The sequence below is a fragment of the Lagopus muta genome, chromosome 2, assembly GCF_023343835.1.
Source record: "Lagopus muta isolate bLagMut1 chromosome 2, bLagMut1 primary, whole genome shotgun sequence".
In the NCBI taxonomy this organism is placed as follows: domain Eukaryota; kingdom Metazoa; phylum Chordata; class Aves; order Galliformes; family Phasianidae; genus Lagopus; species Lagopus muta.
Window position 1 is genome coordinate 105,699,210 of NC_064434.1, and position 16,972 is coordinate 105,716,181.

At 38.5% G+C, this 16,972-nt stretch overlaps 1 protein-coding gene across 1 annotated transcript in view; it reads left to right on the plus strand.

Annotated features, from left to right (window-relative positions):
- Positions 1-16,972, plus strand: part of CFAP61 (cilia and flagella associated protein 61) — a 90,518-nt gene that overhangs the window by 16,978 nt on the left and 56,568 nt on the right. The window contains 7 exon segments of the mRNA XM_048937186.1: positions 4,654-4,745; positions 5,649-5,836; positions 9,461-9,500; positions 10,863-11,002; positions 14,411-14,537; positions 15,382-15,459; positions 16,634-16,840. Of these exon segments, the coding sequence (XP_048793143.1) occupies positions 4,654-4,745; positions 5,649-5,836; positions 9,461-9,500; positions 10,863-11,002; positions 14,411-14,537; positions 15,382-15,459; positions 16,634-16,840 (872 nt within the window).

The window sequence follows — 16,972 nt, forward strand, 5'->3', positions numbered from 1 at the left end:
TCCATTGCTAAGCCCACTTATGATTATTTGCGTAACTGTGCATGATCATATAAATGTTTCAACAATTGCACCATTTCTGCAGTCCACTGTATTGGAAATCTGCTGCCAAATTGTCTAGGGAAGCTTCACTGCCTTTATATCATCTTTTGTCAATAGAAGATGTGGTCTTTATTTCATTGAATGAATTGTCTGAGAATTTAAAATGCAAGCCACATTCCTTTATACAGTCATTTTATGTCCCCATATGAAAACAACAACAGCAAGACCCAATGGGGATATTTCTTCCAAGCTCTTCAGCTTCTAAACAGAGACCACAGGTTGATATTATTTTTTGTTTTCCTTTCAAAACACTGGATAATAATGAAAGAGTGTACAAAAAAAAAAATCAGTGTTTAACATAATATTGATATGCCACTTACATTTCAGGGTAATTACAGTAATTTGGTTGTTACTCTATATGGTGTCACGAATTAGCAGCTAGAAAACATGATGCCGTGGGAATGATTCAAGGGCTTTTCATCAGGCTTCATGTTGAACTGGCTTCTGAATCCTGCTGACTGTTACTTCTGCTAATGACCCAGCAATCACAGAATTATTATTATTATTATTTTTGTTCATTTTCCTTGCTTCATTTAGTGCAGCTATATTTAATGCTCTTCACAGTCAGTTGTGTACAGCACGCATGTAAACAGCGATGTAGCCACGTTTGACAGCAGTGGATGGTGGAGCCATAAAGGGATTTCATTTTAATGTAAAGTCAGAACAACATATCAATATTTACATGACAACAGGAAGCTTGTATTAATTAACTTCTGACACCTGCAAGGCTGTTTATAATGAGAAGTGTAACTGGGTTAATCAAGATGACATTTGATCATTTCTGTGCGGTCTCACATCTGTGATACCCCTGGAGAAACCTTCATTTCTAACCCCTGTGTTTCTTCTTGCCCTGCAAATCGTGTCTGCATTCTTTTCTCCTAACAGAAAAATAGATATTCAGATAGCAGATTTTTAAAAAGACTTGGAGCTTAATTATTTTAAACCTTTGAATTTAAACGTCATTACCGTATGAAGAAAAATATTTATAACAGTGAATACAGCTTAGATGGATTTGCTGTGGTAAAGCTCCGCAGCAGAGAGAAGAATTTTGTTGTGCTGACTTTTGATGGTTTTTCTCCTCCTCCTGCAGCTCAAAAACTCAAAAGCTTTGTCTTTCCTATGTTCCTAATGCTTTCCAATGCAGGGATGCTCTGACCTAATCTGTTTTATACAGCCATGATATCTAAACCTGAAGAGTTTATTAGTTAAAAGTTGTTTTCAGGCTCAGTTGTTAAGAGATTGTATCTGTAAAATTAGAGAGGTGACAATATAAGGAATGGCAAAACTATTGAAGACAGAATTTCAGGGGCTTGGATACAGGAGCTGACACTTAGCTTTAGTAATTTTGGTGGTTATTTGATGGAATACATTGGCTTCAGTAGTACTTGACTTTTTATTCCAGGTGACAACTTGAATAATTTTGGTCCATAAAATTGATTTTAGTTGTGGCTTTTATGAGAGGAGATCAGGTGATCTCTGGTTCTGAACACCCTCACTTTCCACTGACTTTGAATCATACAATACATCACCATGCAGATTTAGGAATTGCTTTCCCACAAATACTTCATGTTTGCTGGAATGATGGTTGCCTACTGCCTAACAAGTATCAAGATGTTATGAAAGTTAATGGTCTGCTCTCTAACATTGATGCCAGGTATCAGTAGTGTTCTGTAGAGTAGTTAAGTAATTAAAATACAACATAACGCATCTCCTATGTTCCAAATTGGTTTGGGGTATTTTTGTTGTGGTTTCTTACATTTTAATTATCCACTTTGCATTTGCCTCCAGCCAAGGGGTAGAAAGGCAAAAAATATATTTAGATGTTTATCTAACCTCCTGACATGTAGATGTTTGCTTTAGTTGGCTTTAGCTCTTCATCAGAAATGCTGTAAGCATATACACACACACAGTGCATCATATTAGTACCTGTCGTGGCTGTTTATCATGTCAGTCTATGATTAAAAAATGATTCATCAAATGGCTACAAGTAATTTCATCCAATCAGCTTAATTTCCTGTTTTACCCCAATTGAGATGAAATAAACTGGAGGGCCGTTACAATGTTACCGAGGAAAGCAGGATGATGACAAAATTATACAATGGGATCCAGTTGGAAGGGAAGGGATCTTAAAGATCACCTATTTCCAACCCCCTGATTGGCGAGGCACGATCTGCCCTTGGTGAAGCCATGCTGACTATCTCAGATCACTATGTTGTTCTATGTGTGCCTCCTTCCAGGAGGTATTCCACGGTATTCCCAGGCACCAGTGTGACACTCACCAGCCTGTAGTTGCCCTGTAGTTTCTTTCTCTCTTCCTTGAATCTGACAGTGATGTTTCCCTTTATCCAATCACCAGGGACTTTGCCTGACAAGCACGACTTTTCAAATACGATTGAGAATGCCTTGGCAACCACATCAGCCAGTTCCTTCAGGTTCCTGAGATGTATGTTGTCTGACCACACGGACTTGTATGCATTCAGCCTCATGAGGCAGTTTCAGACTTGCTCTTTGCTCACAGTGGGGGGGATTTTGTTCCCTGATCTCTGTCTCTAGCTTCAGGGACATGAGAATTGTGGGAAGCCTGACTGCCAGTGAAGACTGAGATTAAGAACTCATTGAGTACCTCAGCCTTCTCCATGTCTTTTAAAGCTTTATTCTTATTTTTCAGGGGGGTACACTTTCCTCTGCTTGTCTTTTGTAACTAGTGTACATGCACCTATAGAATCCCTTCTTGTTATTTTTCCACATCCTTTGCCAAGTTTAGTTCCATCTGTGTCTTGACTTTCCTGAGCCCATCTCTGAGAGACCAGACAGCATCCCTATATTCATCTTAGAACATGAAACATTAATTCCTGCTTCTTCTACTTATGCTTTTCCTTTTTTTTCCCATCAATGCGGTGTATAATCAAATAATTTTATGATGTTATAATCACAAAATAAACAACAGTTAGGCAAAGCAGACTATGATAACAAAAGAGAATAAGTAGAAGACTTACCCCTATCCTGGGCTCACTCACAAAACACCAGCAGAGCCAATCTCCAGCAGAGCTCCTTCCCCACTGGCAGCCAGCTCTTCAATAGGTCTAGGAGGGCTGCAGCCAGGCTCCACCCTTCTGGCAGCACGGGTGAATTGCCTTCAGCTGTGCTCCTCTGGCTGACTCATGGCTCGCCTCAGGTGCTCAATCAGAGGTTCAGGCCGTGGCTCAGCAGTTCCCATACAGTGTGGCCAGCAGATTCTTGCTCAGCCATGCCATTTTACTGTCTCCTCTGCTTCCTTCTCATGCTGGGGGATGGAGAGCTCTTGTGCTCTCAGAAAGGTGTCCTTAAAGAGCTGCCAGCTCCGTTCCATTCCTATGTTCCCAAGGACAGTTTTCCAGGGGATCTCATCCAGTAACTCCTTAAACAGTCAAAAATTTGCTCTCCTGAAATTCATGGTCCTGTCTATACTCTTTGCTAGGCCCTTGTCCTCAAGATCCCAAATTTGACAGGGTCACAGTTGCTACAGCCCAAACTGCCTCTGATCTTAACCTCTTTAATGAGGTCTCCTCTGCATTGCTGAGCACCAGGTCTGGTAATGCTTCATCTCTGGTTGGTCCATCCAGAACCTGGACAGTTATCTTCAGTGGACTCCAGGACTCCATGATCCATCATGTAGATGTGAGACCTGGTTTCTGTTGGTTTGATTGTCAATTACCTTTCCTTTCCATGGGGCCCTTTTATTCCTTCTTTATGCTGCTGACATCTAACAGCCTACCAAGGCTGTGGTCCTCGCTACTATGGGCATTCCACACACAGTTCAATCTGTGTCTGATTTTTAGCTGAAAAATCATACACACAAAAGTTGCAATTGGCAATTGACTGGCAAAGTGCTTTGAAGCAGTTACTTCAACATCCAGGAAAAGCAGCAGAGGAGAGCATTTCTTAGATAAGAGCATTTTTTAGACAAGGCAAAAATTGGCAAACTTTGGAGGACTGGTCAAACAGCAAACGCCTTTTGTAAGAAATGAAATAAGGGTTAGAGAGCTAGATACAATTATCAAATGAGGGAAATTTAAATGCCTGCTTCTTATCCCTATTTGCTCCATTAGGTAAGGCTTCTGGCTTGCCTGGGTTGTATTCTGGTAGGAGAAATAATCTGAGCATTGAGCACCCTTGCTCATTCTTATGGTCGTTAGAAAGCAAGGTAGCAACAGACATACTTTAAAGAGACCAGTCAATACATTAGTCACTTCTATTTTTCCCTTCAGATAGAATCACAATTTATTACATATAATGGAAGAGTTAGAAGTTGCTTCCAAACTCTGTCTTATTCAATATCTGTCTTAAAGCCAATTATCTGATTTATCTGATTTTTCCTTGAGATCAGATTGTCTAATGAAGTTCTAGCCAAGTAAATACAGGAGAGTCTGTTTTAAACATGGTTTGTTACAAATAAATAAAACCAGCCTTTCAACAGAAGCAGTCTGGCACTCCTCCTCATCAGTTATCACTGTGGTTCTGATGATTAAACTTGCGTTTTTAGACCTGATTTGTATATTCTTTTACATTACTCAGATGAAGATAAAAGGAATCAAAAATGTCAGGAAGCAGAAACCGTTTCATCTCAAAACTTGGAAGACATTAGTGATGAAGATGCAGCTGTGCAGGTAACACACAGCAGTGCTGGTGATTTTAAAATTAATTTGAAGCAGAGGTGGAGGCTGTTGGGACAAGCAGTGTTTCCTGTTTCTGCTCCTGCACTGCCCACTGCTGGCACCCACAGATCAGAATTGCTTTAGCTACGGTCTGTGTGGAGGTAGTAGATATGATTAACCAGAAGAGTTACCCATCTGGTTCCATTTGAACAGTGGGCAATATGGGAATTGGAACAAGTGACACTGAGGGATAAAAGGGACCCCTATGTATATGGGGGTTCATGGCTTCAAGAGGCCTCTGATGAAGTTGAGAAGAGAGCATTTTGTAACAGGATGGGAGTCTGCTTGCATAGAAAGGTGTGTGAGTTTTGAGGTTCTAACTCGCTGTTACCCAGCTTCAAATCTCTTATGGGCAGAAAGCTATCAAAGCTGTTAAAACATAGCAGTAAAGCTTCAGTTTTCTCCCATCATTTGGGGAACTCACAGGGCCCTTGTTCTGACTGTGTATCTTCTGTTGTTTCTGGTGATGAAGCTCAACTTGATAACAAGAGCATTAATATGAAATGTATTGATGTAGTATACATCAGTATAGATATGCAGTATAGATAACAACGTTTTAATTTTCATATAGTTTTGCATCAGAGACATTTATTGCCTCACAAAGGAATTCCAACAATAACCATTTATGAATATTTTGCTCTGCAGCACCAACTTAAGCATTTTTAAAGACCGTTTTTGTTTAGTGTTTCAAAAACAACATGTTAAAAATGCCTCCTCAGACTTTTGTGTTTGTCAAAGTGACAGGTAAAATTCTGCTTAGAATGCTGTAAAATAGGAATGATGCAAGACCTTAATTTTAAAAAATGAAAATATTTTCCGCAATGTTTTATGTGATCACTACTTCTATTATTGCAGAAAGATGGAGAGATTGCTATTTCCCAAACTAAACTGCCTTTAGATGATGTCACACACATGGATTTTCATGCCTCAGCAACTTCCTTCCTTGAGGCTGAAGAAAAAGATACTTTTCATCCAATATATAGAGGAGCTTCAAATGCTTTCTGTATTCGTCTATTTTGTATCGATGAGAAGTATGAAACTAGGTAAGTATGGATGACTGGTTACTGCTTTTCTAATCTTAGGAACGACTTTTGAAGTAATAGTTTTTAGTAATAGTTTTTAGTAATAGTTATTGCAACTTTCAACCTCCAGCTACAACTTCCTGTATCTGGTAAAACTGAAGGAAAAAAAGCAAGTTACTTTTGGTGCAGGAATAGTGGTTGAAGATACTAAAGAGCAGTACTGACATTTGAAGAATACCAGTCGTTGCTGATCGCCATCTGGACATTGAGCCACAGACCATCATTCTCTGGGTACAACCTTGCAACCAGTTCCTCATCCATCAAACAGTTCACCAATAAAGTCTACACCTTTCCAATTTGGAGAGAAGAATATTGTGGGGGATCATGTTTATGGCCTTACTGAAGTCCGGCTGGGTGACATCAGTGTCTCTTCCCTTGTTTACTGATGCAGTCACACCACAATAGAAGGCCATCAGGCTGGTCAGGCAGGACCTGCCCTTGGTGAAGCCGTGCAGGTTGTCCCATATCCCATCCCTCTCTCCCATGTGTCTTAGCATAGCTTCCAGCAAGGTCTGCTCCATGATCTTCCTCAGCACAGAGCCGAGGCTGACATATCTGTAGTTGCCTGTGTCATCCTTCCTACCCATCATAACAATAGGTGTGACAGTGCCTCATCCTTCTTGCTCTTCTTAAAAGTAGGTGCGACAGTACCTTTTTTTCCAGTAACCAGGGACTTCACCTCACTGCCATGACTTTTCAAATATCATGGAGAGTAGCTTGGCAAGTAAATCAGCCAGTTCCCCTAGAACTTTGAGATGCATCTCGTGAGGACCCATAGACTTATGGATATTCACGTTCCTCAGGAGGTTGCAAACTGTACAGTGGGAGTGGCTTATTTCTTCCAACCCATCAGCTCAAGGGATGTGTGAAGAACAGTTGCCAGTGAAGATTGAAACAAAAATGTTGAGAACCTTAGCCTTCTCCTTGTGTGTTGTTATCAGCCTGCTTATATTGCTCACAAGAGGGATGGTATGCCTTCTTGAACTTTCCTTTTCTTTATGATGTACCTGTCAAAGCCTTTCTTGATCTTCTTTGCACCCTTTGTTAAGTCCAGTTCTAGTTGGGTCTTGGCCTTCCTGACCCCATCCCTAGCAGCATCTCTACACTCCTCCCAGGGCATCTATCCCTGCTTCCACTGCCTGTATATTTTCTTCTTGCTCTCCAGTTTGACCAGCAGGTCCCAGTTCAACCATGCCAGTCTCTTGCCTTCCTGTCCTGATTTTCTACACCTGGTGTGGAGAGGTCTTGTACCCTAAGGAAAGATTCCTTAAAGGTTTGTCAGCTCTGCTCTGTTCTCTGTCCTTGAGGGCAGATTCCCAGAGGTTTTGTTGACCATCTCCCTGAGGAGCTGCAGTTTGACTTTCCTAAAATTTAACATCTGATTTTACACTTTGTCTGTCCCATATCCCTCAGGAGTATGAACTCCACCATTGCATGGTCACTACAGCTCAGGGAGCCTCCAATTCTGATGTCACCAATCAACCATGGTGCAGGAAGTCTGTTCAAGAATGGACAATCTAAAAAAAAATGATGCAGGGAATTATTGCAGAACAAAATAACTTTTTAAAGTTATACTGAGGTGAGGAACTTACTCTGAAGTGATCTAATATGCTGAAATAGCAAAACAAAACAGTGATCTACTGTAACTATGTTGGGAAATAATCTGTCTGTAAGCTGGTTGAATTCTTTGCTCATAGCATCCTTCTTAAGATAAGGATCTATCATTTCTTTGTCCACTTTTGACATTCTAGCTACCATAAGAACCACTGTTGTTTCTGTTCAAGGTATGTTGACTATGTTTATCACTGAACACTGCAGTCCCTTTCTTCTTTCCCTGGAGACATCTCAGATTCCAAGATGAATATCTTCAAGAAGATAGCATTCCTTTGTAGTCTTCCCCTAAGATTAACAGTCATACAGGATCTTCTCAGAGCTGAGGATTCTCTAGATTGTTATTTTATGGTATTTTCCATGTATGTTTCCCTAGCTTTCACTATCATGATCCACCTGTTTGTGAAAGAATCTGACCACTAGAAAAGCAAATATGTCTGAGAAGATGATATGAAGTAATCCTGACTGTATCCCAGAATTTCGTCATGAGAGAGTTACTGCTGACCTTCATAGCATGGATCCAGAAATAGGAATTTGGTTGTAATGTAGGTACAATTATATCTTAGCCCTTGAGGGAAATACACTGCTGAGGAATTTATGTTATCCAGTAGAGTTGCTAAATGTTTCCATCGCTTACATCTAGAGCTGTTATGTGGCTTGCTAGTACATATAAAGTGAAACATGAAGGAACAGAGCTGCTATTTTCTACCTACAGATGTTTGATACTTTCTTAGCTCCTTGAAAATTCCTCTATCTCCATTCTTGAGTTCCTTGATGCCAAGAAGTTACTGGACACCAGAGAATAGAAACATACACTGCTTCAGTGTTTTCCTTTCCTCTACTTACCTGTTTCCTTAACCAGTCTTAATTATGTATTGTATGTGTGTTGGCCACTCCAACGTTTCGTATTAATTTCCATGGAAACTGCAACACATACAAAGAACACAATAAAACAATTTGATAGGGCAAATTCTCAGCTACAAAGTGCTGTTTTTCAACAAAGTCACCACCATTAGTTGTGCATTTTTACCAGCAATGAACAAGAGCCTGCATGCTGCACTCATCCAAATCTGCATGAGCAGAGGTGACAGCTGTGCATGGCTGTATGGAACATGGCTTGTCTTTCACATTGCTGTTGCCACTGCAGATATGCATCACCTCACTGTGCTCATATCCACCAGTTGCCCTCCATGAATCTTCAGTAAGCATCAGTGAATGTCAGTGGGTGCATTTTTTCTGCATCGAGCAATTCAGTGATACACCTTGCCTTCATACACACTTCCTTGTCAGACACCATTTTGTCAGACCGCCCCTCGGCTGCCATCTGCTGCATGACAACAAAATGTAATGGACTGTTAATGGGAAGGTTCACTCTCTACTGCCATACCACCAATATCTGCCTCTGACGTCATGGGTCAGCATAATAAAGTGGAGGCATTACTTCTGGAGCAGCCCTCATATAATATTTTAATAAATGAGTATTTATACATTGTTAGTTTTCAAATTGTTCACTCAATCAGAAATATTTTAATTAAAAATGATTTCTCCTTCCATCCAGTAATAATGTTGCCATAGAAATTAAAGGGAACTTAGTTATTTTAATTACATGTTTGATGTGAAGAGGTTTTGCCATTATTTTTAGGTAACAGATATCCATATAGAACATCTTCAGAAGTCACATTTTGTATTATGGAGTGATATTACATAAAGCTTCATTATAACTCTATTTGATAGGCTTTGATATCCTTACACAGAGGAGGATATGGATTAATTTGGTAGATTTATTAAGTCTTTTAAAACCCAAATGTCACTTTTCACTGTCACTGTGGAACAGAGTGTGGAAGTGCTCTAAACCAGTAGGTGAGAAGTGGAAAGGAATTAAGTATTTCTTACACTTACGAGGAAGTAAAAATTGAAATGTTTAGGATCTGCTTGTTATGCGTGTTTTCTAACCATGTTTACTCTTGGTTACAGATCACTGGATTTTTTGCATTATGTTTTCAAGCTTTTTCCAGTACGTATACCTTAAAGTTTTGAAGTTTGCTCACATGTTTATGCTTGGAGGGACAATAATGACAGCAATAGTACGTACATACAATGCCTGAGTAAATCAGTGACTCACAAGAGTGCACTATGGATTGCTATCCTGTGCTGAGTTACCCTGAGGAGTCCAACTTCTCTTCTTGGCTGCTTTTGGGCTTTATGTATTGTGTGCATAAGTTCGTTGTTTATGTTTTGTAGGTATGTTTCATAGCAGTTTATTTTTGTTTTTTTAGTGTCTAGGAAGTGACACTATTAATGAAATCTGTAGTATTTCCCTATATGCTAAACCAGGAATGTTTGTGTTAAAGCTAATGCGAGGCAAAGAAGATTGTGTATTAACAGTGCAGTAACTATTTCACATTAACTCTCTGTGTAATCAATCTGTATCTGAGGCAACAAAGTATATTTTCTAAGGCATCCTTAATGCATACTGTAGCACTGTAAATTCCCTCTACAAATTCATGCATGGTAGCATCCTTTAGAGACAGCTTACCACTGATGCAGAAGTGGCCCTAGCTATTAGCATGTACAAAAACGCTTCTCACTTCCAAAGAAACTTCCCAAAGAAAGTGAACACAGAAAAGGATCTCAAATTTCATAGTAATTTATCCATCCAACAATATACCTGCCATCTGTAGTTTCTTGAAACAAAATGGCACAATAAAATCACCAGATGTAGTAAGAGAAATTAACCACGTGATATCCTTAAACTGCCTGCAAATACAGTGTGTGCTTGTGATGTGTGTGTACCCTGTAACATATATGTACCAGAAATGCCAAATTAGGACAAACTGGACATCAAAGTATACATGAAGCTGATAAATGCAAGGTCAATCTGAGCTTGCATGCTGACTATTTGTTGAGGATTTTAGGGCATGCTGCTCTAGTTGTTGGTCTCACTTAGCTGCAAATGTGCAGAAGATCCCAGAGAAACATATGTTGTCTTAAAATTCCAGTGCAACAGAATTACAGCACAGAAGAAGAACCTATCAAGGAAAATAGGTTAGCTCTAAAGGTCTGGGCATAAGGAGTAATGTTTCCACTGAGGAAGAAAAGAAAAATGGGGAGAAGAAGGACCTTTAGGAATGCCAGGACAAGACTTTACTACTAGAGCTAAAAGACTCATTTCTGTAAGCTGAATTAATTTTGGGTTTATCCGTTCCTTCGTGCTGCCTGTGCATCAAGCCATCTAGGTAAAGCAGCATTTGGAGTGTATGTACATTTTAAGCAAAGCATTCAGGTTATTTTCTTTTTATCCCCTGTAGTCAGAAGCTTCTGTGAAAAGCTGGCATTGAGATCACTGAGAATCTATATTCTCTGCATATATTTTCAGGACAAAGATTTCTGTATCATCCTTGTGCCACATTGTGTACCAGAGTTCTACCTGATCCAGAGTTTTGTTCGAGTTGCTCCTTCCTGTACTTCCCAGTTTGGTCGTGAACTTTACGTGTTCCACTGTGCAGGACTGCTCAAGTGAGTCATGTGCCTCACAACAACAAATGAAGGACTCTGAATTACTTTTATAATTGCATCATCCAACCTAACATCAGATGCATATTCCTGCTTGCTCTTGCAAATGTGCATGGTACAGTGCAACGTCTTACAGATTGCCTAAATGACCCCAAAACTATTTGGTTGAATAGCACAAGTCTGTGCCTGGAACAATTAGGCTTTAGCAACATTACTGCAACTGTCTCACTTCTTGTTCTGGAGTGAATTCTAAGCCTACTGAGATGTATCTCCACCTCCACATAACAGTATAATTGACAGTGTAGAAATACGGTTATAATGTCAGTAAAATAAATTAATTAGTGACATAAATTTTAATTAAACAAAAAATGAGGTAATTAGAAATGTAAAAGCAAGTGGTCTTCTGACTGCCAGCATTTCTGTAGTTGACTTTATAGAAGAAAGAAAAAAAAATGCAAGAAGAGGATTCATTTAAAACTTGTACCTGTGTATCTTATCCAAGCTACCGCATTGTAGAACAAGGCCAACAGAGAAATGCTGTCCACCATTTGACCCTTTTGACTTGGACCAGCTTGAATAACATTAATATTTGAAAGCCAGGTGTAGATTTAGTTCTTGGAAGCATAAAATAGCTCTCTTGCAAAAGAGATTTGCAGTAATGTACATCTGAAACATACACACAGCACTAACCTCGTTGTTGAGTATCTCTTTTACCTAAGTTATCTCTAGATTATTTTTGGTGTTGAATCGTGTATTTCATTTCTTTCACATTCTGTGCTACTTTGTATGTTTCTACAGTCTGAAATACTGGCAAACTGGGATACAGAACCTCTCTGGTTATGATTCTTGTTACATTGCATTTAAGTTTTCCAGTGCTTTGTTTGTATGACAAATTGGCCCAAACACCAATCTTAAATTTTTGGCACAACTGGAGATTTTCCCTTATGTTTCTTATAAATGTAGCTAAATACTACTTGATTTCAGAGAAATACTTCTGTTTTAATTGCATACTTAATCACCATTGATGGTATACAAATAGCTTGTGCAGGAACTGGCCAGCTACTCTTGGACCTACGCAGAAGCTTTTTTACCATGGGATGGAATTGAGCTTCTGTGTGTTATGTAAGAATCCAGCTGGCCAAAGATAAAGCCACTGGAGTAATTCCTGTTAATCTCAGTCACAGCTGTTCAGTAACAGAGCAGTAGGATTGGTAGTCATGAGTCCTTTTGCGATTTTGATAAAAATTAAACTTGTTATCAAGGTTTTTTAAAGGACCTTAAAATTTTGATTGCATTGTGCGTATTCCAAGCAATACCCGAGCCTTTCTGTGGCAACAAAATAAGATTATTAGTTGCATTTTCCAGACCCTTTGCAGCTGTGCTGGAAAGGAGAAAAAAAATTGCCTTCAAAAAAGATGTATAAGAAAGCAGGTGAAGCTTTTAGAAAATTTCTATGCACAACTCAGTGCACAACAGCAGATAACTCGCTTAGAAAAAAGTATGAAAAAGTAAAAGATCAATATATTGTACTTGCACCAAGAGCTTTCAAAAGGCATGTGAGTGAAAAGGACATCACATAAAATGAATTAAAAGGAAAACAGGGGTAAGAAGGTGGGAATCTGAAGACATGAAAGGGCAAAATCAGAAGAGGCACAGGCACAAAATGAGATACTGATTAGCAAAGGTTGGAGAAGGAGTAAGAAAAAGTGTTAAGTACACAAAAAGCAAGAGTGCAGCAAATGGAAGTATAGGTCTGCTACTTAACAGTGAAGGAGAAAAAATAACAGATGAGAAGGCATAGGCTGAACTGCTTAATGGGTACTTTCCTTCAATTTTCACTAAAAGGCATAATAATAATAACAGTGTCCTGGCTTCTGGGCAGTCAAAGGAACTGGGCATCTGAAGTGAGTTAATTCTTTGCTGGAAGAAAAATGAACCCGACCTTGGGTAGTCCTTCCTACTCTTTCATACTCACAATGGATCTGGTTGTTTTAACTATCCATTTATTTATTTTAAAGTGTTCATGTTATTTACACAACGTAACATTACATGGTGTTTTTCTAGCAATGAGGTACTAGAAATGTACCTCATTAGTGGTCCAGTTGCTTCCTTTTGAACACATGGGGAGGAGAACTCAAATCAATGGGCACAAGAGTGGCAGGAAGATGGAATGCTTATGGGTTGCAAAGTTAACCATATTGTTGGTCTTGTTGGCCTTCATCCTCATCACTTGTTTGAACTTGTAATTAACTGTCTGTCGAAATGTCTTAACAAGTGTGGAAACTGAGCCAAAGCTCACTTAGAAATTGAGGATTAGATTGGTGTTTGGATGCCAGATGCAGGGTTTCTTGCAGAAATTAGTAATCAAATGTACATTCTTGAGCACTCAGGTAGTTGAGTTGAAAGTATTTGATGAGATTGAGCTGTAAAATTTGACATAACATGTAATATATTTGGTAGTTATATGTTATTTTGAAGTAGCTGGTACTTACGGACTACTAAATAGATGTATTATAGATTATAGTTACGTCTCTACCTGTGCAACCTGGTATAAGGAGCCTGCTTTGGCAGAGGGGTTGGGCTAGATGATCTTTCGAGGTCCCTTCCAGCCCCTACAATTCTGATCCTGTGATATTCATTAGAACCAAAATCAATTTCATTGTAACTTAGGCTGAAAAGCTGCACATACAAGTTTAAATTTAAAACAAGAAGATCAGGAATTGGAGTTATACTACACAAACTGCAGGTTTTGTAAATTATGGTTGAAAGATCTTAATGGTTGGAAATGAAGTTACAGTTGAGTTCCTTGACAGGCTCATCAGTCTTGATAGCATAAGCCTGATTCAACCAGGAATGGTCAGTGTCTTTGTCAGGCAGCAGAGTAATTCCTCAGCTGCTGTAGATGGTCACTGAAGTAATTTTTTTTCCATAAGCATTGGGTGGGAACATGGTTTTTTTTCTTTTCTTCCTCTTGTTTTGTTTGTTATTTCCTCTCTTTCTTTTCTTTCATTTTCTCCTTGTGTGTCAGTGCATAGTAATGGATTTTGTTCTTGCAGATTCTTTGCTTCCTGTCTCTACTTTTATGCTCATGGGATGGGATTTTTGCGATTACAGGTATGACAAGTGTTTGCGGTGTGGGACTGGGCTGTAGGTGCTTAAGGACTAAGTGTTCAGCAGCTTTGAAAGCAGCATTCTTGAGTTGTTTTAAGCAGGTGTGTGATCTCTACTACTGAACAATGAAATATACAGCAACTGGAACAGCAGTCATAGCAATCAACTCCAGCTTCTAAAAGACATATTTGGTGCTTCTGTAAGACACATCTTCACACACACGGGAAATGTAGTGTTTAATTTGTCATACGGTAACCTTTCTTCCTTTCTGTTTTTTTGTTTTGTTTTGCTTTTTAATAGGTCTTTTAGTGTAAGAAGAGCAACAAGCAATGATATACTTGGAGTCAAAACGCTCATTAAAACACTGACCTTGAATGAAAGTATATTGAGCGACTTAAATACATTTATTGTGGCTCGCAGGGATCCAGTGAGTATTTGCTGTAAATGTATTTAGAATACAGTGGATACATACTGATAAATATATTTACAGTTTGTTATGTTTCTCTAAACTGGTGAACTCTATCTATGTAACCAATTGGTACCAACAATTGGTATAGGCTGTATGCAGCTTGACTAGATGGTTAAGCCTATTTGTGGCCTACACCAATTAATCATTCCATTCCAAACTCCTCAAATACAGAGACACAAACAAGCTGGATGCATTATTTTTTTTTTTTTGGCCATTGACAGCCTGACAGTTTCTTTTCTTGCACATAAATCTGATTGCATGATGAACATGTACATGTTCTTTGTTATATGATAGTGGCTTCTTTTTCCTTCCAGTAATGCAACCAGATATATGCCCATCAAACAGTAGGAAACATGCTTTTTTTTTTTCATAGTGGAACATGCATAGACAAAATACTGTTAACGTTACCAATCGTGCAATTGTAGAAAAATCCATTTTATGCTACAACTGATGAAAACTTTATCTATATATTCATATTATTTCCTAAGATCTGATCTTAACCCAGGCTAAATTAGGGGCTGAGCGTATAGCTCTGCTATAGCAGCTAGATGCTAAACTAAGCTTTAGTCCAGCATGGTTTCAAGTATATAGGTATATATGTATACGTACATATTGTTGTCTACTATATACTGTTTGAACTTTATGCCTTAAGGTAAGAGAGAAGGACTGAATTGATGTAGTGCATAAATATATACTGGGAAAATATTTTAGCTGTGCTTATGTGGTGAAATACATGTTTAAGATAACATGACAAGATCAGTAATAAAATAAGAACTGTGTTTATGATGCTGTTGCCTTACAGGATGGGACCCCAGTACAGGCATTTGTAGCAGAAGTTTTGGATCAAATAGTTGGCATTTCTGTCATTAGAGATGAAATGGTAAATTCTACTTATATTTTCCCCATTTGTTATATCTGAATCGTATGAAAAAATGCTAACAATCAGCCCTCAGCACCAAAGGCTGAGTTCCGTGCTTGCCACTGTACAAATACCTAACAGAAAATATATGTAAAAACCACTGGTTCTTTGTCTCTTTGCTACGTAGATAGCATCACTTTAATTCTCATAGACAGTGATTGACACACACATGAAAAAAATCATCCTGATAGTTGCAAGAAGCTTTTTGATGGGTTCCAAAAGTACAGACATCCTACCTCCCTGTTTTGCTCTTTAGTACAAAGCCATTCTGCCTCTAGCTGTTAGGAATCACTTATTTTGCCCCCTGATTTCCAAAGTGGTTTTGCTAAGCCTACTGTGAAAAGTAGCAGCTTTCCTTTGAGATTTACTTTCTTAACCTTTTTCCCCACCAGTGGCTTTTGAGTGATTATAAATTGAACTTAACTTCAAAACGTACAAACAAAAAACATGCTCTAACGGAGTACCAAAGAAAGAAAAAGTTTCACATTATTCTTGGAAAGTAGTGCTCTTTAATTCTTTTTGTTATGGCCTTCTGCTGATGAAAAGACAGATTTAAGATCTTTCAGCAGCTGTAGTGCTTAGTTCTTAAACTAAGGAGTTGTTGCTTCTATTTACAAAAGTAACACTTATACTAAGGGCCTTGAGTTAAAAGGATGCTGCAATTTCTTGAGTGTATAAGTGTACAAAATTCTCAACTTCTCACTTCAATGTGGAAAATTTCTTGGAAGGCATTTCTTGCACAGTTCTTTTCTAAAGTTTTCCTTTTTTGGTTTAAGTTTTGTGAGGAGACAGCCTAGACTTCTGTCTTAAGTCAACAAAACAGAGGTGTTCTCTTTCTTTCTTTATTCATGAATGCCCATTAATCTGTATCAGACATTGCTGTGAAGGAATCATATATGCATTCCATGTAAATAAAAGTTGGCATACAGAAGAATGGATTTTGATACAGTGAAAAGATTTTCGAGAAAAAATGTGTTCAGTCAGTCTGCTTTAGTTGTGTAATCCTCAATGGAGCTTCAATTCAGTGTTCTTATTTAATTCTGAAATTGATATAAAATTACCTCATTGGTACTTGCTAAAATATCATAGATACAGATTTTTAATCACTGCTCATTTCCAGATTCTTGTTTTCCAGGACACTGTGTATATTCAAACACATTACAACATTGAAGACTTTATTCATTTTAATGACTACCAGCAAGAGGAACATGGAGAGCTTTACCACTTTGTCTTAAATCCAATATTTCGTCACTATACCAAACACTTTCTAAAGGAAATTCTTCGCTTGGCCCACAAATCTTCTCTTTTCTACCCTGTTTATCCACAGTATGCAGAAGGCAAGGTAAGAATGGAGTTATTTCTATTTTATGTATTGAGTATTATCACGTTTGCTCATTTGATTCCTTTTGCTTCTATGACTGATGGAAAAAAGGAATTTTCTTGGTAACCTGAAGCAAATTGTGCTTTTTTTTCT